Source organism: Canis aureus, chromosome 21 (genome assembly GCF_053574225.1).
Source record: "Canis aureus isolate CA01 chromosome 21, VMU_Caureus_v.1.0, whole genome shotgun sequence".
NCBI classification, from domain to species: domain Eukaryota; kingdom Metazoa; phylum Chordata; class Mammalia; order Carnivora; family Canidae; genus Canis; species Canis aureus.
In genome coordinates this window covers 6,840,309-6,863,037 of record NC_135631.1, presented here as the reverse complement: position 1 = coordinate 6,863,037, position 22,729 = coordinate 6,840,309, and the positions used below count along the sequence as shown (strand labels likewise).

The 22,729-nt window shown below is 53.0% G+C and overlaps 2 protein-coding genes and 1 long non-coding RNA gene across 7 annotated transcripts in view; 1 reads left to right on the top strand and 2 right to left on the bottom strand.

Moving 5' to 3' along the window:
• The window catches only part of LOC144292439 (DNA-binding protein SMUBP-2-like), an 82,753-nt gene that overhangs the window by 11,504 nt on the left and 48,520 nt on the right, over positions 1 to 22,729 (bottom strand). For 4 of the 5 annotated variants that reach the window (XR_013359836.1, XM_077862721.1, XM_077862724.1 and 1 more), the window contains one exon: positions 21,636 to 22,124. The exons of the other annotated variant lie outside the window; for it this stretch is intronic. Coding sequence is in view for 3 of the 4 variants with exons in the window: in XM_077862725.1 (XP_077718851.1) it covers positions 22,093 to 22,124 (32 nt within the window). In the remaining variant the exon portion in view is untranslated. Of the gene's footprint in view, positions 1 to 21,635; positions 22,125 to 22,729 lie in introns of those variants that run through there. 5 annotated transcript variants of the gene reach the window in all.
• Positions 4,974 to 6,140, bottom strand: LOC144292442 (uncharacterized). Its single transcript, XR_013359837.1, has 2 exons — positions 5,613 to 6,140; positions 4,974 to 5,164 (listed from the first exon to the last, which is right to left on the bottom strand). It is a non-coding gene; the product is annotated as an uncharacterized LOC144292442 (long non-coding RNA).
• Positions 6,228 to 22,729, top strand: part of LOC144292441 (large ribosomal subunit protein bL21m-like) — a 78,104-nt gene continuing 61,602 nt past the window's right edge. Inside the window, exons 1-2 of the mRNA XM_077862731.1 lie at positions 6,228 to 6,370; positions 21,333 to 21,486. Of these exons, the coding sequence (XP_077718857.1) occupies positions 21,419 to 21,486 (68 nt within the window). The 5' untranslated portion in view covers positions 6,228 to 6,370; positions 21,333 to 21,418. The remainder of the gene's footprint in view (positions 6,371 to 21,332; positions 21,487 to 22,729) is intronic.

Below are 22,729 nucleotides of genomic sequence, written 5' to 3'. Positions count from 1 at the left end.
CTCTTCCTTTCTTCCTTTTTCTAAAATTTTGTTTATCTGACAGGGCAGGCACAAGCAGGGGGAGCAGCAGAGGGAGAGGGAGAAGCAGGCTTCCCAGCGAGCAGGGAGCCCGACACGGAGCTCTGTCTCAGGACCCCAAGATCATGACCTGAGCCGAAGGCAGACACTTCACCGACTGAGCCACCCAGGTGCCCTGGAATACTTTTTTTTTTTCTACTTTTTTTTTTCCTTGCATCTAATGCAAAGGATTTCTGTTGGACAAAAATCTACTGGTTAACACATAGAATCTTCATAGAGTCTGGGGCCTGGTCGAGATACGTTTCCCCAGAGAAGAAGCAAATCCTTGGATGGGCCAGTTAGACAACAAGCCCATGAAATAATATTCAAATACCCTTTTGCCTTGTTGCCACATTTCAGATTATTTTTCTTAACCTGTGTGAGTCAGGAGTTTGTAAATGGCTTTGGGAGGTTCAAGAATTAAATGATTTACCATGGTTTACATGCGTGCATTTTTTCTGGGGAAAAGGTTGTAGCTGCCAGTAGATTCTCACTAGTGACCCTCCCAGCATAAAAGCCACTGACCCAAGGCGCTAGCTGCCCATCTTCTTCTCCCTCCAAAGCGGGGGAATTTCCTTCTTGACACAGAAGTCTTCTGCTAATGCTCTCACTTGGATTTCTAGGCACCTACTTGCAGGCGCTGTGGGGCAGGGGGGTCAGTCACCTCTTCCCTATATTTGAGGTCCCAGTGTCCAGGCTGGTGCAGTTCCAGCTAGGGACAGTCAAGCTGTCAACTTCCAGGAGTACCCACTGAGCTGTCACCAGCTTTGTGACCAGCACGCTGCTCTGGTCCCACTACAAGCTCAGGTCCAGGCCCCAGTGCACACTCTCCAGGCAGGCTGGGCTAGTTTACGCAGACCTCGGAGATGACCGGGATCTGAAGTCCGAATGGTGGCCCTTGAACTCTTCTGACATTTTCCATAAAGAGTTCCCAGATTTATTTAAAATAAAACTCTACAGTTCAAGAAGCCCAACTTTTTTATCCATGGCTGGCAAGTAATGCATCGGGTCTTGGCAGTCTGGACTTTGGGATAAACATCTGTTGAAAGAGTGGATGTGCCTCATGCTGATCGCAAGCTCTGGCTGACAATCATATCTGCATTTCTGATTACTAAACCAGGAAATAAGTTATTCATTGACTACATTTTATTGTTTATAAACAAAAGCTTTTATTATTTTTTTTAAAGATTTTATTTATTTATTTGACACAGAGAGAGAGCACAAGCAGGGGGAGCAGCAGGCAGATGGAGAGGTAGAAGCAGGCTCCTAGTAGGAGGAGGGAGGCTGATGAGGGGCTTGATCCCAGGACCCCGGAGATCATGACCTGAGCCCAAGGCAGACGCTTCACTGACAGAGCCACCCTGGTGCCCTTTAATTTTTAATTTTTGAAATTGAGGCCTACCATGCAGGTAGCAAGAACAGTAAGTGCATAATCTGAGGGATATAGAGCCCTGCATTTTCATATTACTCCACTGAGCCCGCCTGTGGCCTCCTTACTCTGTTTCTCAGTCACCCATCACTGCAATTATTATGCACATTTGTTATAGAAATCATACAGCAAGGGCAGCTGGGTGGCTCAGTCAGTTGGGTGTCTGCCTTCAGCTCAGGTAATGATCTCAGGGTCCTGGGATTGAGTCCCATGCCAGACTCCCTGCTTAGTGGAGCCTGCTTCTCCCTCCACCGTCCCCATACTTGTGCTCTCTCTTTCTACCAAATAAATAAACAACAAATAAATCATATAACATATAAATATTTTGTGTGTTTGTTTGGTTTTCTTTTATATGATATAAGATCTGTAGGATAAATCCACTTGTGTGTTAGCACTCTATTCTTTTTTTTTTTTTTTTAAGATTTTATTTATTTATGAGAGACACAGAGAGAGGCAGAGACACAGGCAGAGGGAGAAGCAGGTTCCCTGTAGGGAGCCCGATGTGGGATTTGATCCCGGATCCCAGATGCCCTGAGCTGAAGGCAGATGCTCAGCCACTGAACCATTCAGGTGTCCCTTTATTCTTTTTTTGTTGCTCCTTATTGCTCTACTATATGGAGAAATCACAATATATTTATCCATTCTATGTTGATGGCCCCATGGGTTGTTTCTGGATTTTTGTCCATTTGAGTGAAACTTCTTTTTTTTTTTTTTTAAGATTTATTTATTTACTTGAGAGAGAGAGAGAGAACGAGCACAGAGGGAGAGGGAGAAGCTGACGCCCCACCGAGCAGAGAGTCACCAAGTCCCAAGGGTGGGACTTGATCCCTGGGCCCCGAGATCATGACCTGAGCTGAAGACAGATGCCCAACCGCTTGAGCCATCCCGGCACCCCTAAGTGAAATTTCTGCAAACATTCTTGTACCAGACGTCTTTGCACAGACATGTGCTCTTATTTCTCTTCAGTGATACTCAGGAGCAGGATTACTGACTGGGTCATAGGGCAAGCCTATTCAAATAAGAATACCCTTTGGTTGTTACTAGGAGTTCCTGTCACTAGCACATGGTCGAGCTGTGTCTGAAACAGTTTGCTTGCACCTGCATGCTTTACCTCATTTTGTCCTTACCAAACTCCAGCGATGCTGGCTGAGCAAATATTATTGCCACTTGACGTGGGACTGCTGTTATTTGCCCACTACTGACAGCAGCTCAAGGTTCAAGTTCAGAGGGTTTCAAAGCACTGGAGAGGAGAGAGAAGCACAGAACTCCGGGATTACAAAATTGTTTCCTATGGGAAGTGAGAGCTAAATTCTAGAAAATCCCACATGTTTTGGGATCAGAACCTGTTGGGAGCTGCCAGCAATGAATAAGGCTGGCAGGAGAGTGGGACTCAGCCGTGCTCTTGGCAGCCCAAGAGGGCCTACAAGCTTTTTTTTTTTTTAAAGATTTTATTTATTTATTCATGAGAGACACACAGAGAGAGGCAGAGAGAGAAGCAGGCTCCATGCAGGGAGCCTGACATGGGACTTGATCCCAGGTCTCCAGGATCAGGCCCTGGGCTGAAGGCGGCGCTAAACCACTGAGCCACCCAGGCTGCCCCAGGCCTTACAAGTTTTGTATTACAATTGTTGTGCTATTTTAGGTTGGCCAATGGTATTCTTGGTATGTTGTGTGTGTGTGTGTGTGTGTGTGTGTGTTAGGGGGATATGTTTTTATTTATTATTATTATTTTTTAAAATTTATTTATTTATTCATGAGAGACATAGAGGCAGAGACAGGCAGAGGGAGAAGCAGGCTCCCTGCAGGGAGCCCGATGTGGGACTGGATCCTGGATCCTGGGATCACGACCTGAACCGAAGGGTGGCGCCCAACCACTGAGCCATCCAGGTGTCCCACAGGGGAATATGTTTTTAAAAAAGAACTTTTGTCTTTTAGAAATCTGTACTCAAGAACAGGTAGACAGAACAGTAGGATTTCTGGATTTGCTTTAAAGAAATCCAGAGGCAGTGGCAGGGGTAGACAAAAACAAGCTTGGCCCTCACTTGATAATTGTTGAAACTGTTTTGCTTGGTTATCCAGGAGTTTATTGATTTCATTAACTTTTATATGCTTGAATTTTTTCATAAAAAGATATTTTTCGGGCAGCCCGGGGGGCTCAGCTGTTTAGTGCCGCCTTCAGTCCAGGGTGTGATCCTGGAGACCCGGTATCGAGTCCCACGTCGGGCTCCCTGCATGGAGCCTGCTTCTCCCTCTGCCTGTGTTTCTGTCTCTCTCTCTCTCTCTGTGTCTCTCATGAATAAATAAAGAAAACCTGAAAAAAAAAAAAGATATTTTCAGAGTAAAAAAAGGGGGGGTTTCTTAGTGATAATAAAGACAGTACATGCATTTTTTTAAAAAAAGGTTTCTGTATAGCCACAATAGGCAGCTGCTATAGTATGTTCCATTCAAACTGGGGAAGAATTGAAAAAAGAACAAAAACATAAACGGACCTTGAGAAAGATTACTCTAGTTTCTGAGGCCGACTCTGGGATATTTTTGGCCCAAAGAGAACACAGGATTCGACAGGCCCGGAGCTCCCCAGAGGCCTAGTTCCTGGGCATTTTATTAATAGTGGCTGCTAAGCGGCCCTGGAGAGCTGCAGTCTCGGGGAGCAGAGCACAGGAGGAGAATGAGGCCTCCACGCTCAGGCTGGAACTGCTGGCGGGCGTGGGCTTCCTTACCGTGGCCCAAGAGCCCAGTCACTGGGGCACAGGTGACTGTAGCGACCTGGTGGCCCCATGGACGGCAGTCCTGCCTTTGCCCCTGCCTCACCCGGCCTGCAAGGTGACACGGGGACCGTGCGCAGGGAGGTGTGTAAGGTCAAGGCCACAGAGCCCTGGGAACATACACAGCGCAGGGCTGATCCCAGAGGGGAGCACCATGGGACTTAAGTGAGGAAGAAAGTGACCTTGGGCTGGGACCTGCAGACCGCCAGCTGTTGTATTCCAGGGAAAGGAGAGGGAAGAGCATTTGAGACAAGCCTGGAAAGCCTACTTGCCATGATTGTGGAGTAGAGGATGCAGGTCTCTGCAGGTGTGCCCTGGCCCAGCCCACCTGCTTTGGCAGGCTGTGAAATCTGGAGGGGAGGGGTGGGGGGTGTCGCAGCCTGGGACCCCTGGTGGGCAAGATGGGAGCCAGCAGTGGCGGGAAATCTCTAACTTGTAACTTCAGAGAAATGCAAATTAAAATAAATAGCATTATCTACACGCTCTCCTTTAGGACTGAGAAACATGAAGAGAGCGGATAGAGACAGACAGCACTGATGGTCCCTAGAGACAGGACTCCACTCCCATGCCTGGGTAGGAATAGATAGATGCCAGTAAGCTTTTTTGGGGCGGCTCTGCAAGTGACACCAATGTCACCAAAATGTCACAGGTGCCTGCCCTTTGACTCAGTTGCTTCACTACTAGGGATCTACAGAGAGAAATCAGAGCTCAGAGAGGCCCACTCACAGCCAGTGCAGCTTTATTTATACCCGCAATGGTGAAAAGGGGCTCTAAGGGCCGTGGGGCGCGTTCGTCACCGAGACAGAGGAGGTCATCTCTGTATCTCCACAGGGAACCGTCGTCCAAGGGGGGAGCCAAGTGAAAACAAGAGTGTCACAAACAGCACAGATCCTGTGACTTCACTTCAAACAGCCTGGAGAGCGCACACCAACAGTTAACTGTAGTAGCAGCAGTGACGGGGGCGGGAACAAGAGAGAACTTTCATTTTCTCTTCTAAACCTTCCAGTGGTAACCACCAAAGGATACAGGCAGAAAGATGGAGGCAAGCATGGCCTTTGCATTGCCCAAAGAAGTCACTGAGCTTTAGGAGAGCCGGGTCTCTGTTCATAAACCTGGGGCCTTTACGGAGCACCTGTTACCTGCAGGGCCACCAGCTAGAGGGAAGGGAAGGCGCGGGGCGGGGCGGGGCGGGGGGAACCGCTGCGCCCCTGACCTGAGCGCCCTGCGGCAGCTGCCGGCCCAGGCCCCGGGGGTCCGCCCACGCAAGGGTCTCTGGGTCACTCTGTCCCCACTACCAGCCAGGTCTTTCCTGGCACCTACGCTGCTTTAGGCGCCTGAATGATTAATTTGCCAAATCTTACCAAAGCCCCCGAGGGAGGTGTTTTTCTCCCGGTTAGATGAGGAGGAAGAGGCTCAGAAGGGTCGCGGGAACTCGCAGCAGCGGGTTGGCTCCGCGAGCCACGCGGCCTCCGGCTCGCCTGAGCTGTCACTCCGGGGACAATGTCCGATTTGGGGATTTGGGGCGACGGCTCTGGAGTTAGACTTGGCTCCAGCGTCGGGTCCGTTTTCTCAGCCATATGGTCATGCGCGAGTTAGTGATCCTTTCTGCAGCCTCGGCCGGGATCGGCTATTTATGGGGGCGCTTTGCGGATTAGAGGCGGCAATGGCTGTGGAGGGCTCGCGTGAACCCCGCACCCTGCTAAGCACTTTTACGGGCTTGGCCCACGGGAGTTGGCCCATTTTTCAGATGAGAAAACCGAGTCTCCGGGCTGAGGAATCTCGCCCCGGGCCCCAGGCTGGCAGAGGCGTTGGCCGCGTGCCCCCAGCAGCCTCAGTTTCCTCACCCGACACGCTCCCCGGGGAGCCGCGGAGGCCCCGCCCCGCCCCGGTCCCGCCCCCCCCCGCGGTCCCCCCCCTCCGCCCGCCCCGCGCGGGGAGTCTCAGCCCCGCCCGCACCGCAGCCCCGCACGCTCCAGCCAATCGGCGGCGGCGGCGTCGGGTGCACTCGGCCTCGCCCGCGGCCCTCCAGCCCCCGGCTCTCGCTCGCTGAGCGCTCAGTGCGCCGCCGCCTCCGCCGCCTCCGCCTCCGCCGCCTCCGCCGCCTCCGTTCGCTGACTCGGTAAGGCTGGGCCGAGGCTGCGCCCGCGGACGGCGCGCGGGCCTGCGGGCTGCGGCGGGCTCGGGGGGGGCGCGCGCGGACTGCCCGGGTCCCGACCCAGGCGGGGGCGGGGGGCCCCCGCGGCGCGGAGGGGAACCCCCAGCATCCCTCCACCCGGACGGCGGGTTTCGCCGGGAGCCCGAAACGCGAGCGCGGCAGGGACTCCTCCCCTCCCGCCCCGGATCGGATCGCGGGGGGCGGGGGGCGTCCGCCGGGGGCCGGTGTGCGCGCGAGTCCCCGGTGCGGGTCCGGTGCGGCCGCGAGAGGGATGCTCAGCCCCCGGACTTGGCAGGATGCGCCAAGCCCGGGACTAGCAGGGCCACTGGCTTCTTTGCTCGCTCCTCTCCCCCTCCTCTCCCGGGAGTGGATTGGGTGTGAGGGTCCGCCCGAGGGTCGGCCCGCCGGCGGGTGCGGTGCCGGAGCTGGAGGGATGCTCGGGTCTCCGGATTTGGCTGGATGCCCCCGGCCCGGGGCCACGAGGGGCGCCGGCTCCCACATCCGCTCATCCCACCCTTCTCTTAGGAATGGTTTGGGCGTGGGGGTCCGTCCGAGGGGCGGCGAGGCTGCAGGACGGATGCTCGGCCTTCTGGACTTGGCTGGGCGCCGTCCCCCCGCTCTCGATCCCGCCGCATCCCTCCCCCCATCGGGGTAGACTGGGTCTGGGGGGCCGTCCTGGGGTTCCAGGCGGGAGCTAGAGGGACGCTGGGGCCTCAGGACTCCCCGGCGCGCCGTCCGCCCCCCTCCCCGGCTGCCCCCGCATTGCAGCCGTCGGGACACGCCCTTGACGCGGGGCTCCAGGCGCGGCCCCGAGCGTCCGCCGGGGACCACAGGGGCGCCCGGCCGGGGTCTCCGCTGGCGGACGCCCCCCACCCCCCGGTGAGGCCCTGGGTGCGGGGCAGGTGGGCGCCGAGCGTCCGCCCAAGGTCGCGCCCCCCGCCGCGCGGGGGTGGGGGAGGGGCGTCACGTGACCGGGTCCGGGCTCCCTGGGCCCGCAAGCCCCGGCAGGCGCCGTCTGAGCCCCGACGGGTGCAGCCCTGACCTCCGCTCCCTCAGCGAGGCCACGACCATTTCCTTTCCTTTCGTTTTGCTCGGAAAGGCCGTGGGTGAGCGTCTTTGTTGGCTTTCGTGAAAGCTGGAGGGAACCAAGGTGAGGGCTGACTTGAACACCGAGACTTAACCATCCCGTATAATTAACCAGGTTCGGTGCAGAACACGCTTAAGCAGTCCCCGCTCAGGACAAGGCTTTCGGTTCCTCGGTGCTCCCTGGGTTGAATTATTTAAAGGGAGATTGTTGTGGGGGAACTGGTAACTTTGTAAGTTGCCGAATAAAATAGAAATCCGTTTTACCTTTTGAAACGTGTATTTTGTTACACCATCCTCTTGCACCGGCGTCGGGTTTCTGGCCATTCCAGATATTCAGGCGTGTTGATTTCCTCCCGAACCTCAAACTAAGGGATTACAACGTGGCTGGACTCCCTGGTTTTTTGTTTTTTAATTTGTGCCAGCGAACAGCACCCCTCCCAGCCCCCCTTTCTCCGAAGTATTTAAGGTGACTCGCGGTGAGTGTGCACGGAGGACGACCTTAATGCAGATAGAGGAGCTGGTCTTTGAGGAGAAGCAGGGTCTGGTGGGAAGGCCTATGGGGCCATCGCGTCCCTCGGAACTGAATGCAGCCTCAGACCGAGGGGTCTGGTGGTTGAGCCTCCGTGAGCCTGGGGGCTCCTCTTCGCCTCGAAACGACCCGTTTCCTTCCTGTGAAGCATTGCTAGACCCGGCCTCGCACCCTGAACTCCCATCTGTTGGAGTCCAACAGAAAAGGGCCACCTTTGGGGGCGCACATACTTTGTATCAGGGCGGCAGAAACTGGCTTCCTGCGCAGGCCAAAATAAGCTTTCGAGTTTGTCCCGAAAACAAGTGGCCTAACCCGGAGGCCCAGGGAGTGAACCTGGCGTCCCCGCTGCTGCCGCCCTTGGCCCGACCCTGGACGCGCGGTAACCCAGCGGTCAAGCCTGGGCCTCCGGGGAGTCCTGGGGCCAGGGCCGCGCTGATGCAACCCGGCCCTTCGCGCCCATTCATAGAAACACTTCATTTTTCCTGGGGCGGGAGTCCCTTCCGGGCGCGCTTTGGGCGCCTGGGGCGCGGGGCTGCGGGCCGGCCGTGGGGCGGCAGCCGGCGCCCGCAGCCCTTCGGTGCCCTCGGGGTTGGCCACGCGGGGCCGGGCCTTCCCACGGACAGGCGCTGCGTGTCGCCGGGGGAGGAGGACGGGCTGCGCCGGCGATGCGCGCCAGCTCGCTCCGGAAGGTCTCTCGGAGCCGGGCGGGTGGAACAGGATCTGAGCGCCGGGGACGCGCCGGGCCGGGGGCGGGGCTCGGGTTAACCTTTCCCCTACTTTTCGCAGCCGTCACGTGACGCCCGCGGGGGGGGCGGGGGGGGCGGGGCGGGGCGCGGCGGCCGCAGCTGCCCGCGGCGCCCTCGAGGACGCGTTCCAGGCGAGCAATTAAAGACGCAGGCGGAGCTCGGAGGGCGGTGGGGAGGTGGGAGGCGGAAAGCGCGCCCGCTGCGGCCCGGGGCTGCTGCTGCACGTTGATCCGGTGCAGTTTTTCCTTTGTTGGAGAAAAGGTTTAGTCATTCTGCGTGGTTCTTACCGGCAGGCCAGAGTGCTGCTGCCGCTGCTGCTGCTGCTGCTGCTGGTGCTCCTGGAAGCCTCAACTTCGCTTCCGGAAGAATTGGTGCTGTTAAGGCTAAAATAAAATTGGCATGTTCAGAGTGCGTGTCACAGATTCTCTGCTGGCTTTGATGGGGCCTCTTCTCTTTCTCCCCAAATGCTTGAGCCACTCCTGAGCAGCTCTTGCCAGCACTGTTCTGTTTGAAAGATAAGTAAGGACAAGCACAGGGTCCAACATGAAGGCGGTGCTTAGGGGACCCAAGGATGCGCAGAGTTGGCCTCCCCTCCGCGCCCAGGTCCCCGCTCCGGGGACCACCCTCTCACAGTGCCTTGGGTGCCTGTGGAAAGAGTCTAGGCTGCACAGGGCTTGCTTTAAAAAAAAAAAAAAGAAAGAAAGGAAGGAAAAAAGATCTGGTAATTAACACAAGTAAAGAATATGTTCTTTTTGTTGATTTCTGACGTTTATGCCGCTTTTTGTGAACTTCACCTTTTACCCAGCGCAAATATGGGTGGACCTTGGGTTCCCAGCAGGCCCTGGGTGGAAGCCAACTGACCTTTTTGGGGTAAGGTGATCCTGAGCCTCAGTTCTCTGGAATGTCCACCTTTACTTTCCTGTAATGTGGGTTGTTTTTCTGCCTGTTTTTGGAAGTCAACAATTGAAATTTTGCTGCTGCCTTAGGCTTGCCTCTCTCAGTGTACAGTATATTTGCCACCGTGGAAGGCTGCGAGATTGCACAAGATTATCAACTAGTTGTTGGACACCAGGTAACTCAGGTAAAAAAAGAAAGGACTCCATACCACCAATGCTGTGGGTTCACCACCCACCTGTCCCCGCGGAACCTGAGTGTTCTAGATTCTTTCTGACCGTCCCTGAGTGCCACCTGCTACCTTTGCTTCCCACGTGACTCTTAAACTTGCCTTCCTGCTGATTCCTGTGAGCCAAAGTGGCCTTTCAGATATTAATCCAGTGAAGAACATTTGGGATCCGTTCTCCCCTGGATTGCTGCACTTTTCTGATGCGGTGGGGTCCTTAGGGGCTGTGAAAGTCTGTGCCAGGGAAGGAAGCAGCAGACAGAGGAAGCTGTTACGTTCTTCCACCTGCCCGGTGCCCTTGTTTTGCCTTGTGACTGTGCTCAGGGATGTCTGGATGGGAGACCTGCAAGCTCCATACGTCCCACATCAAGGGAGGGACCAGTGACCTCCTCTTCCTACCAGTCTACTGGCTTCCTCCTGAGTCCCGAGGAGGCTGTTGATCCCCAGCGCACCCCTGTCTGGTCACCTCTTTGTTTCCGTGCCCTGGTGAGAAATACGGCTCCATGCAGATGGGACTCGTCCAGTTTCTGAGGAGTCAAGTTCTGAGGGTTAATTCCTTCTCTTTAGAAGCCCTGGCACCTCCTCCCACTGCCCCAGTAAAAGGTAATACGTGTTTAGGTTAAAAGCAAACACAAAATAACCTTGCCTTTAAGAAGTTTTCTTAGGCTGTAACTCTGACTTTACATTTTATGAAAGTCTTCCTCATTTATGAGATAACGCATCTGTCACTAATTTTCCTAAACGTCAACTCCTCTACTGCCCTTAAAAAGATTTAACGTGAAGAGTTTTGGTTTCTTTCTATTTTTTCAAAAACACTCTGTTGTACAATGGGGGGTTAAGGTTAGGGTACGATAAGGTGTACTAGAAATGAATCAGCAGCGCTCCTGCAAGCTGAATACCAGAGTGAGGAGGTCGGTCTGGGAGGTATCTGATGCTGGCAGGGCGTGCAGGGAACGGGGAGAGGGGGGAGAGGGGTCTAGGAAAGAAGTAGAGGGCAGATACACGTGGAAACCCACGTTCCTGGAGCATGGGACCATAGTTCGGAAGGTACAGTGTGTTCCTACATACTGTGGTGTCAGGCCTATTACTTGATGTGAGGGGGGCATATTCTGCATACTTGATGTGCCAGGAAACGATGTTAGGATAAGGCAGTGACATTTGTTCAAGGCCTCCCTCTCTGTCTCCTTGTCTCCCTGTCTCCTACACGCACGCGCGCGCGCGCGCACACACACACACACACACACACACACACACGGCTAAGTGGCAGAGCTGGAGTTCGAATCCAGATCTGTGTTCTCCAAACCTTGTGCCCCGTCTGTCTCCCTGTCCCAGGCTGCTTCCCAGACCCCTGTGCAGGCAGTGTTGGGTGTTAGCATTGCCCCCACCCCACCCCCCTGGATATGACACTGAATCAGCCTTATATGTGTTTCTGGATTTCCAGTTCCTCATCTGTAAAATGGTGCCTCTGACACCTGTTGATTTGTCTCATGAGTGGGGAGGATCCAGTAAGAGGCCAGATGTGAAAATAGTTTCAAGGGTATGAAGTAGGCATGAGTTTTAGCAAATAATACTATAGCCTCAGGCATGTTTTATGGATAGGACCATCCTCTCCAGGCCCTGAGCTGGAACTGGGGCTTGGCAAGGTCAGCGGCATCTCTGGGTGCCAGAGTGAGGAGCGTGCGAGGGAAAGCCACCTTGCCCTTGGTGTCAGGAACATTTGTGGGAACGATATCTTGCTCTGAGCAGAGGTTCAGGGATCTCTTTTGGGTGGAGGCATGCTTCTTCCAGCAGAGGGGCCGCCATCGGCATGGCTGGTGACACAGGTGCTTATAGATCTGCATCTGGAGAAAAATATTTGAGCGGAGCACAGATGATTGGGGCCTGGTGAGGCATTTTGTATTTTCTTCATAAAAACATGACTCTCGGTGACCTTTCCCGAATTCTTTTCTCTTGCGTGGATCATATTTCTTTGTATTTTTCTGATTGGCCATTATTTACTAGAGTGGGCACGATATCAGGTGTACATTTGAATTTGCTTTATTTTTATGCTAGCTCCGTGGGCAGAAGTTGGGTTTTTCCGGAGCCATAAAACAAACTATAATGATTGAGAATTCCCTCTATAATCTGCCTTGACTCAGCATCCTTACCCCATAAACGTGAATGGTGCCCCGTGAAAGACCGTGCTGCAGGCTCTGCCCACAGTGTCTCCTCTGGAGAGTTTTTCCAGGGTTGGAGGCCCGAGCATCCTCCCTGGTGAGGAGTAAGGCCTGTGCTGTTGGAGACCCTGCCTGGTGTTCCACGTGGCTGCTAAGCCGTTGCTTCCTGTGGGTAACCTTTCCTCAAAGGATTCCCAACACAGCTGTTGACCCGCTAGATGAGATGGGCCGCCCTTTGCCGGATTTTAATAGCAGGCTGAGCCCACTCCTGTGCGTGCGTGAATTGTGCAATTCAGTGGAGAGGCTGGTGCCTGTGAATAATTTTAGCGTTGGCACCAATCGTGTTTGTAGTTACTGTAGTTTTATTGCTGACTGCAATCACATCGTTTCGGTTACAACAGGATGACCTAATTTTATATTTGTGTAGCTTTAGGAATCTTACGTGGAACTTTTAATGGAGTACCTACCACTTAACTTGGGAGGTAGGCACGTGGTGTTTGGAGTTGGACGTGGGTCTGCTGGCTGTGACCTTGGGCAGGTGTCTTGGCACCTGCACGTTGATCTGCCCCTTGGTAAATTCTGTGCCCCTTCCCTGGGTTCTCCTGGGAATCAGATGGGTAACGCGGGTGAGACGCGGGTCATGTTGTCCAGTAGCTACAGTTTGGTAGAAGGAATATTTTTGTGTTTTCATTGTTAAAAGCACAGGAAAGAATCTGCTGCATTTGTCTGTCTGCCTACCTACCTTTCTCTCTCCTTATCTGTTGTTTTTAAGGTTAGGTTGAAAGACCTCTGACAGCAACTAATTACATATTTTGGATATCACAGGGCAGGTTTTACTGTTTGTTTATTACGGAGGTGATTTCCATATCTGAATTCTCCCCCCGGGCTGTTTTGGAAGCCGGCTAAGCACTTTGCATTGTGCTGACCTTTTACCTCCTTTCCTTAGCCAGCTGCCTGCCCCAGAATCCTGGCGGATGGGGGTGGCACTGGGCCGGCTCCTCCTGAAGGGTAAGGGGACTAGCTTAGGGGTGGCTGATGTTATGATTGCTGGCCGCTGACCTTGTGTGAACAAATTATGGTGAGGAAGAGTTGATGGAGGAGGAGGACAAAGCAGGCACATATGAAAAATGAACTACAGAACAATTTTTTTGTCCAAAGATGTGGTGAGTGGCATTGGGCAGTTATCAAAATTAAAGTAGTCTTTTTTTAAATATTTTTTTTTTTATTTTTTATTTATTTATGATAGTCACAGAGAGAGAGAGAGAGGCAGAGACACAGGCAGAGGGAGAAGCAGGCTCCATGCACCGGGAGCCCGACGTGGGATTCGATCACCGGGTCTCCAGGATCGCGCCCTGGGCCAAAGGCAGGCGCCAAACCGCTGCGCCACCCAGGGATCCCTAAAGTAGTCTTACTGAAACTAAAGTATGTGTTACGTCAGCCCCCACCCCCCGCCCCCAGCATTCACTTGGCATTAAGTGTTAGAGAGCTGTCTGTCTGTCGTCCTCAATGGATTCAGAGTAGAACAAGGATTTGTGTCCTGGAGACAGTCCTCACTTCCGTTGGGAGATTAAATGAAAGATTTGTTTTAAGTTTTTAAAAAGGTTTTCTCTTCTTTTTTTTTTTTAATTAATTAATTAATTTATTTATGATAGTCACAGAGAGAGAGAGAGAGGCAGAGACACAGGCAGAGGGAGAAGCAGGCTCCATGCACCGGGAGCCTGATGTGGGATTCGATCCCGGGTCTCCAGGATCGCCCCCCAGGCCAAAGGCAGGCGCCAAACCGCTGCGCCACCCAGGGATCCCTAAAAAGTTTTTTATTTATCAGAGAGAGAGGGAGGGAGCATGCACATGTGAGATGGAGAGGCTGACTCCCCGCTGAGCATGGCCTGACTCAGGGATTCGATCCCAGGATCCCAGGACCCTGATATCGTGACCTGAGCGGAAGGCAGATGCTTAACCAACTGAGTCACCCAGACGCCACCTAAATGAAAGATTTACAAATGAAAGTCACCTTCCAGCCTGTGTGGGGAGAATCACCAGCTGAAACCTGGTGGAACTCGGTTCTCTGGGAATGTGGGGTCAAAGGCAGCCTGCAGAAGGGGAGTTTGAAGCTAAGTGTGAACCCAGAAGATGGGAATGGAGAGAGAGCAAAGGCATCCCAGCTGTGAGTTGGAGTTAGCAGGCTCTCCCGGCCAAGGCCCAAGTGGGGGTCTGGCTTGGGAAGCTGTAGGAACAGCCGCATAATAGACCAGTGATGTGAATTTATAAAAATTGCCATAAATAGGTCGTTGCTCTCAACTCGGATCTTGGTGTCTTTCCGAGAGCAGATTAACATAAGATGCTTAAGTTCTCTGGTGCAGACCTTGTAGACTCTCTCTCCAGTAGTGGGCTTCATGATTTTTAAAGTAGCACGTCACATGGTTCCCATGCTCAGCCTGGGGGTGCAGCGCCCAGGTGTGTTCCAGGCCGGGAGGTTCATGCAAGCTCACGTCAGCTGGGGCTCCCAGGTGGGCACTCTCCACCAGAGGCGGCCAGAGGTGGTTTCTGCAGTGCCAGGAAAAATAAGCAGGTCCAGAGCCCCACAGCATGCCAAGCCACATAGACCCAGGGGGCTTTCTTTCTATCTTCAGCACTTTGGGTAAATTTCTTCACGTCTCAAGTGCCTCAAGTGGCCACTTCCTGGTTTACCCCTAAACTGGTCTGGCAGGTGCACAGCAAGAGGTGGCCTGATATCAAGAATAGTCCCCAAGGGGCCTTCCCCCTAGCACAACCAGGGCTTCTGGGGGAGGAGGAGCCAGCCTGTGTTCCCAGAGGGTGCGTCTGCTGTCACTCTCTTCCCTCCTGCTCAGATTTCTTGTCAGAGGGCTTCCGGTGGAGATGATTCGAGGGAAATAATGAGTGACCCAAAGGGGAGTAAAGCTCTCTTTTATGCTTTTGTGGTTTCTTTGCAGCCTCTCCCTCTCCCTCGTCTTTTCTGCTTTTCTCGCCGTTACCGGTGTTTTCTCTAGCCATGTGAGAACTCGGAGTGCAGGTGCGCATCCTGCTGAGCAGGAGGTGGATCCCAGCAGTCATGCCCTGTAAACTTTGTTCCCAGAGAAGCCACCTCTTTCCACCCAGGTAGATAGGTGCTCAGGTGAGGATGGTATGGTGGCAGTGGGGGTGAGGGGCAGCATACCTTTCCAGACTATCAGGTTCTGGTGCTTGCACCCAGCACAGGGGTGAGGTGCAGCATGAGGACACTCCAGCCTGTGTGCGTGCCTGGGCCTAGCAGGCAGTGGCGGTGTTTGGGAGGGAGAAACGGGGAGGGTGTGTGGAAGGTGACGGGATGAATTTGCGGTTGACTAGCCTTGGTGTCAGTGGAGGTGTGCATGAAATGGTGAGTTGTGTGTGCAGGGAGAGGTTAGAGCCCCAGGCAGGGTCCTGCGGGGGGCTGAGTCCTGGGGTGCAGAGGGGCTGGAAGAGGAACCAGTGGCCCCCAGCTCAGAATCCTGAGAATCCCTAAGAGGGGCGAGTGGCAGGAGCAGAGAGATTGTGGGAAGGTGTCTGTGCCCGGTCACCTTGTCCAGGAGTGAGTGAGGCCAGCCCATGGACACTAACAGTTTAGTTGTATGTCATAGATGGGACACTGCAGAGCCCAGTGACAGCCCCAAGGGGCAGGGAGGGAGGTATGGCCTGCCCTCGCCAGGGCCACTGTGCTGTGGCCTTCACTGTTGTGCTGGAAGGTTGGTTGGAGGGATAGAGAAGAGGCTGTCGATCGTAAGTGGCCTGCATCCACACGCAGGCCTGGCCTGCCAACTGGCCCAGGGCCCTTCCTCTTCCAGGGTGTTGGGGTTTCCAGCTGTGCTGACAGAATGACAGGACAGCCTTGCCTGGCCAGGGTCTCCCGGGAGGCCAACCCGGGAACGGAGAGTTCAGAGACTGGGCAGTGTCACATGGACACAGCAGGTTCATCGGTACTATTCCAGACTGTGTGTGCAGCATGTATGATTGAAAACTTTTAGAACAGAAGACAGCCTTGCCGTGTAGTACAGTGACGTTCACTGGGGCTCTTTTGAGGTCCCCTGATTCATAATTGTCCAAAAATTAATTGATGGCTTGTCTCCTTCCCCTGGGCAGGTTGCCTCTTTCCAGCCTCCGGCGTGGTTGGCCTCCCCTCCAGCCTTTGGGAAGTGACGGTAGCTGTGCCTATATCAGTTACTCCGGCTGTCCTTCTGGGGAGACGGGGAGGCAGGGCAGGCGGGCAGGCTTCACCCACACCCACCTGGGTGAAAGGTGAGGGTGTGCCCCGCGTCCGGTGCAGAGCGAGCAGTTCCTCCTTATTTGACTTTGTCTCCATGCCTGGTTAAGGGGCCCAGCCATGGCTCTGTTGAGGCTGGCTCGTGGCTCGTGGGGCTCAGGGGTGAGGTGTCCCCAGAAGGCAGACACACTGATGAGCTCACAAAGGGCCTGGGAGCTTTGAAAGTTCATTCCTGAGGGTCAGATGTAGCGCTGAGCTACAGTGGACAGGTATTTTATTTTGTTAGATACGTTTTAAGAAATTATGATTTTTTTTATTTGAGAGAGAGCGCGCACACGAGTAGGGGAGCTGCAAGCAGAGGGAAAGGGAGAAGCAGACTCTGCTGAGCAGGGAGCCCAATGTGGGGCTCGATCCCAGGACCCTGAGATCATGACCAGAGCCAAAGGCAGGTGCTTCACGGACTGAGCCACCCCGGCGCCCTATTTTAAGAAAGTATTAAGAGAGAATCACAAACGTACAGGAGAAAAGAGCCCAGCATAGCAGAGCCCGATAACGGCCACTGCCCGACTTCACCAGTTCCCACCGGTGGCCAGCTTCTACCTCTGCTCCTCTGTGCGCTCCACCCCCAGGGATCTTGAAGCAGACCCTAGACTTGTCGAAAGATGAAATTGCATTGATAAATATTTCAGCATGTGTCGGTAAAAGATAGTAGCTCGTTTAAAACATAACCACACTATCCTATGCCACCTAAAAATATTTAACAGTAATCCCTCGATGCTATGAGCTGACAGTTGTTTGGAGGAGGAGTCCTCAATGAGTGGGACACTGATGGCCCTGCCCACCTGCCTTACCTGTTTGGGAGAGAAGGTTTAGGCACATGAAGGTTGAATAGATGACACTTGAGTTTCAGGAGGCTCGAGAGGCTGCATTTTAAAAATAGCAGCTTTAGGGGCACCTGGGTAGCTCAGTGGTTGAGTGTCTGCCTTTGGCTCAGGGCATGATCCCGGGGTCCTGGGATCAAGTCCTGCATCAGGCTCCCCTTGAGAAGTCTGCTTCTCCCTCTGCCTGTGTCTCTGCCTCTCTCTGTGTGTCTCATGAATAAATAAAGTCTAAAATAAATTAAAATAAATTAAAATAATAAAATAAATAAAATAAAATAAAATAAAATAAAATAAATAACCGCTTTATTGCGGTATGACTTCACGCACTGTCCCTATGCCCACCCAGAGCATGCACTTCAGTGGGTTGAATCCATTCACACACAGGGGCACCCAGCACCATCCCTCCCCTCGGCCATCCACCCCACTCAGTGGTCATGTGTACCCCAACCCCAGGCAAACACTTCTCCCTTCTGGCTCTGTAGATTTGCCTGTTCTGGACACTTGACGTAAATGGAGGTGTACAGTATGTGGCTTTTTGAGTCTGGCTGCCTCCTTCCTATAGTAGGATATCCTCAAGGTTCATGAGTGTGGTAGCGTGTGTCAGGTGCTTCACTCCTTTTTAATAGTAAAGAACATTCTGTTGGATGAATAGGCCACATTTTCTCTACCCATTCATCAGTGGAAGGACATTTGGGCTGTTTCTGTTTTGTTTTTGTTTTTGTTTTTGTTTTTGTTATTTGAGTAATGGTGTTATGAGCCTCTGTGTACAGGATGTTGGGTGGACACGTGTTTGGTTCTCTAGCATGGACACCGGGGCGTGGAAGTGCGGGGCTGTGTACTAACACCATGTTTTGAGAAACCACCAGACTGGTGTCCATAGCAGCTGCACTGTTGTGCATCCCCACCGGCAGCACATGGGGGTTCTGGATTCTCCACCGCCTTGCCAGCACTTGTTACCCTCCATCCTTTGGATTCTAGCCATCCTGGTGGGTGTACAGTGGCATTTGGCCTCAGTGTTGATTGGCATTTCCCCGACAGTGATAGGAGGTAGCATTGAAAGCATATATTGTTTTTCTTTTTCTTTTTTTTTAAATATTTTATTTATTTATTTATGAGAGACACAGAGAGAGGCAGAGACACAGGCAGAGGCAGAAGCAGGCTCCATGCAGAGAGCCCAACGTGGGACTTGATCCCGGGTCTCCAGGATCATGCCCTGGGCTGAAGATGGCGCTAAACCACTGAGCCACCTGGGCTGCCCCTTCTTCTTCTTCTTCTTCTTCTTCTTCTTCTTCTTCCTTCTTCCTTCTTCCTTCTTCCTTCTTCCTTCTTCCTTTTCTTCTTCCTTCTTTCTTCTTCTTCTTCTTTTTTTTAAACGCAGGCTCCGTGCCCAGCATGGAGCTTGCACTCAGGACCCTGAGATCAAGACCTGAGCTGAGAGCGAGGCGGACGCCTAACCGTTGACGGAGCCACCCAGGCGCCCCTGTGATTGTAAATGTTTTTAAACACGAGTCTGTGGATGCCAGGACAGAGGGTGGGATTTTCACTTACTAGATTTGCACAGGGAGTTCTTTAAACCTTTGTCTGCAGATACTGCAAACCTGGTTCTGCAGATACTGTCTCGCCTGCCTCCCTGACAGAGGTCAGACCCCTGAGCAAACACTGGACCCACACCTTCAGATAGAATTGACTGCAGACGCTATGTTTAGGTTCCATCTCCTGCCATTAATAATCCCTCACATCTGTATAAAGCCCTGGAAAGAGCTTATAAATCATCCCGAGGGTGGCCAGTCCGTAAGTTTGTTTGCCATGCTTCACTCTCTGCAGAGTGATCTCTGTGACACCTGCCTCCTGCCACATGTGTAGCCTGCAGTCTTTGTGGGGAGGGGTTAAGAGGTGGCCTTGAGGCGCTAGCAGAATCCTTGAGCCACCTGGATAGCTTTTTGAGAACAGGATTCAGAGCTGTTGAGGTGCCCTCTTCAACATCCTGCATTATCTGCAGGAGCCCTTTGCTTGGAGATCTTGCTGCTTTCAGACATGGGATCTGTTTCTTCAGAATCGGCCAGGCTAGGGAGCTTGGCTCCATGCCTGCTGAATAACACGTAGATAACCATGAACACTTTGCAGGTTGCGTTAAGCTAAGGTGATTCCCAGTGGATTGAGTTTTGCCGACTTGCTCTTTGCCTCCATGATCATGAAAGCAGGTTGTGTGCTGACTCTTCCCAGGTGTGCCCAGGTGTGCCTGTCTCAGCCTCTCCCTTTGCCCCTAGCCACATCACATGTGGTTAAGTCCACACACCACTCCTCTGCTCCCACCCCCGACTTGTCGTCCCCAGGCAGAGACTCTCCTGTGTCAGGCAGTGGCTCTTCTGAGCCAGTGATCAAGCCTGAAGCCCCAGGGTGCCTCTGAAGCCTGTCTGGCTGGAGCGGGTTGTCCTCCTCACCCCCACTCATGCCACTTTGGACCACTGTCTCCTGGAAGACTGACTGCCCTTACTTCTTACTGGTCTCACGCCCTGCCCTGCCCACCATCCATACTGCAGCCAGAGTGGTCTTCTGTCTGTTAAAGACTTATTCATTTGAGAGAGCATGTGAGAGAGCATGAACGGGAGATGCAGAGGGAGAGGGAGAGAGAGAATCTCAAGCACACTCCCCACTGAGTGCAGAGCCATACATAGAGCCTCATCTTGCCACCCTGATACCATAACCTGAGCCAAAACCAAGAGTTGGATGCTTCCTCAACTGAGCCACCCAGGCGCCCCCAGAGGGGTCTTCTTGAGACAGAAACAGTAACTTAAAGCCCCTGGATGCTCTTCCTTCACCCTTAGCATAAAACCCAGCTGCCTCTCCTGGCTGCCTGTGGGTCATCCTCTCTGACCATAGCTGCCTGCTCTTGACACCAGCCACCCTGTCCTTGACCTGCCCTTGACCTCTGCCCAGAGTCCTGTTTTACCTTTGGGCCTGAAAGGCTTGCCCTCCAGCTGATCCTTCTGGGCTTCCATGTCATCTAGGAGGTCCCCTCTTGGACCCTCTCTACTTTTTGGCCTCCCTATGTGAGCTCTAGAGGGGCAGGAGGAGGACTTTACTGCCAACGTCTGCATCCTCCCCGTGGCTGGCATGTGGGAGGCAGTCAACAAACGCTTGCCGAAGGAGCAAATAAATGCAGGCCGCATGCCTCTCTGGGCCTGTAATGGAACCATTTGTTCCAATTAGCCGAAGACTAATAGCTAGTTTGGCTTTTGTAACTGGGCATCTTTGAAAGCATGACACCTGTTTATATTGGTAGGTCCTCCTCCCACTCAGTAGGCTTCAGAAGGTAAAAACAGGAGAAATTGTGATAAGAAAACATACAATTTTGGGTTTTCATTATAGTTCTTGGTAGCTTTTCCCCCTTCTGTTAGCTTCCTTTTTATTGTGGGGCATCCGGTATAGAGCTTAGGAAGAAGGAGCATGGTCCCGGGGCTCCAGGAGGTAGCAGAGGGGCTGGCTGTGCCGGAGGGAGCCGTGAGGTGCATCCTGAGTCCCCAAGGAAGAAGACAGGAACCATGAGGAAGGGAGCCGGAATAGACCTGGCTCTGAAGCCGTTGAAAGGAAACACACTTTTATTGGTTGAGGCAGGGCAGCTAGCCTGAGCAGAGACACCCATAGACACCCACTCCGGAGGATTCTCTGTGTCTCCTTTTCATGGAGTCTTCAGTGGCGCCTGAGCCGGTCTCTCAAGACAGCAGCCACATGCATCCCCCAGAGTCCAGTGCTCCTGCCTGGACACAAGGGGTTCAGGGCCATCAGGGACTCATCTGTGGACTCTCTGGGTTTCTTCTGTGCCAGACTCCAGGAGGTTGGTGGGTGGCAGTGAGATTGGCAGGTGGCTAAACGGCTGCCAACTTCCTGGGTCAGCTGGGTGTGGCCTGGAGGCCTGATGGTAGGGGTGGGGGTGAGGTTCTTCTCCTGGACTCCACCGGCCACCCCGGGCCTCTGAGCAGAGGGGCCAGTGGGCTGGGTAGTGCTGGACAGGTCGGGGAGGGGCCAGTGGCCCCTGGAATTGGGTCTATTAATGGAATATGAAGTTTGTTAGATGGCTGGGAAAGACTAAATTCAGAACACATCCCAGGTCCAGGTAAGGGGCTAATACCTGGTAAAATGCTGGTTGTGTCACACTGTCCCCTTCTCCTAGGAGATTGCCGAAGATGGCGGAAGCTCACCAAGCCGTGGCCTTCCAGTTCACTGTCACCCCAGACGGTATCGACCTGCGGCTGAGCCATGAAGCTCTTAAGCAAATCTATCTGTCTGGACTACATTCCTGGAAGAAGAAGTTCATCAGATTCAAGGTTTGTGGATCCTTGTTTAAATCTATGTGGTGCTCACGCTAGCACCTGAGAATGCGTCTGGGTGCTGGTGCAGGATGGGTGTGTCAGTGCTGACGGGCACGGGGTTGGTACTTCATCGGGACTTATGAAACACTTCCACATGTACTGGCTCACTGAGTTCTTTTACTTTTCTTTATGTATTTATTTTAAAGATTGTATTTATTTACTCATGAGAGACACACAGAGAGCCAGAGACATAGGCATACGGAGAAGCAGGTTCCATGTGGGGAGTCCAGTGCGGGACTTGATCCCAGGACCCTGGAATCACAACCTGAGCCGAAGACAGACGTTCAACCACTGAGTCACCCAGGTGTCCCAGGCTCACTGAATTCTTGAAGAAATTCTGTAAGGCAGGCAGGCTGGTTTGGCACCCTGTAGGCAGGTGAGGCGGTTGTTCAGGGAAGCAAAGACTAAAATCCACGTCTCTGAGTTCAGAACTCTTTACACCTTGGAGAAGGAGGATCGTTTCCAGCTGTACGAATCGCAGTGAGTTTATCTAACAGATGCCTCGCTGATAAGACAGTCAGATGTTGAAATATATGCATGTAAATTCAAATAGAGTTAACTTCACATGTTCTCAATTCTGTTTACCTGAAAGACTGGGAATTTATTCACTTTTTATAAAGATATTTTATTTATGAGAGAGAGCACGCACATGAGCAGGGGGAGGGGCAGAGGGAGAAGCAGACTCCCTGCTGAGCAGGGGGCCTGACTACAGGGTTCCATCCCAGGACCCCAGGACCGTGACCCAAGCCAAAGGCAGACGCCCAACCGAGCCACCCAAGCTTTTTTTTTTTATTCAAGCACAAGTCTCGTTTTCCAGTTAATCATAATTTTTTTTCTTTTTTTTTTTTTTTTTTTCATAATTTTTTTTTCACTTAATCATAATTTATTTTGAAAATCATAGGAGGAATAAGATGCATGTTTGGAAAGAATTCAAATGAGATGACAGTTCATCAAGTTACCTGCCGCAAGGAATGAGGAAAACTCATAACCGTTTATTTATTTTCCAGTTTCCTTTTCAGAGGGTGTAGCTCAGACTAGCGCTGATGAGAAGGCCAAGGAGCCAGAGTAGGTGAGAGCAGTGACTCAGAAGGGCGACAGGCCCCCTGGGAACCGGCCTGGCTGGGCAGGTGCTGCCCCGGGTGGGGGTGGGGGTGGGGGTGGGGGTCCCCGCACAAGGCCCTGGCAGCTCCCGCGGTCG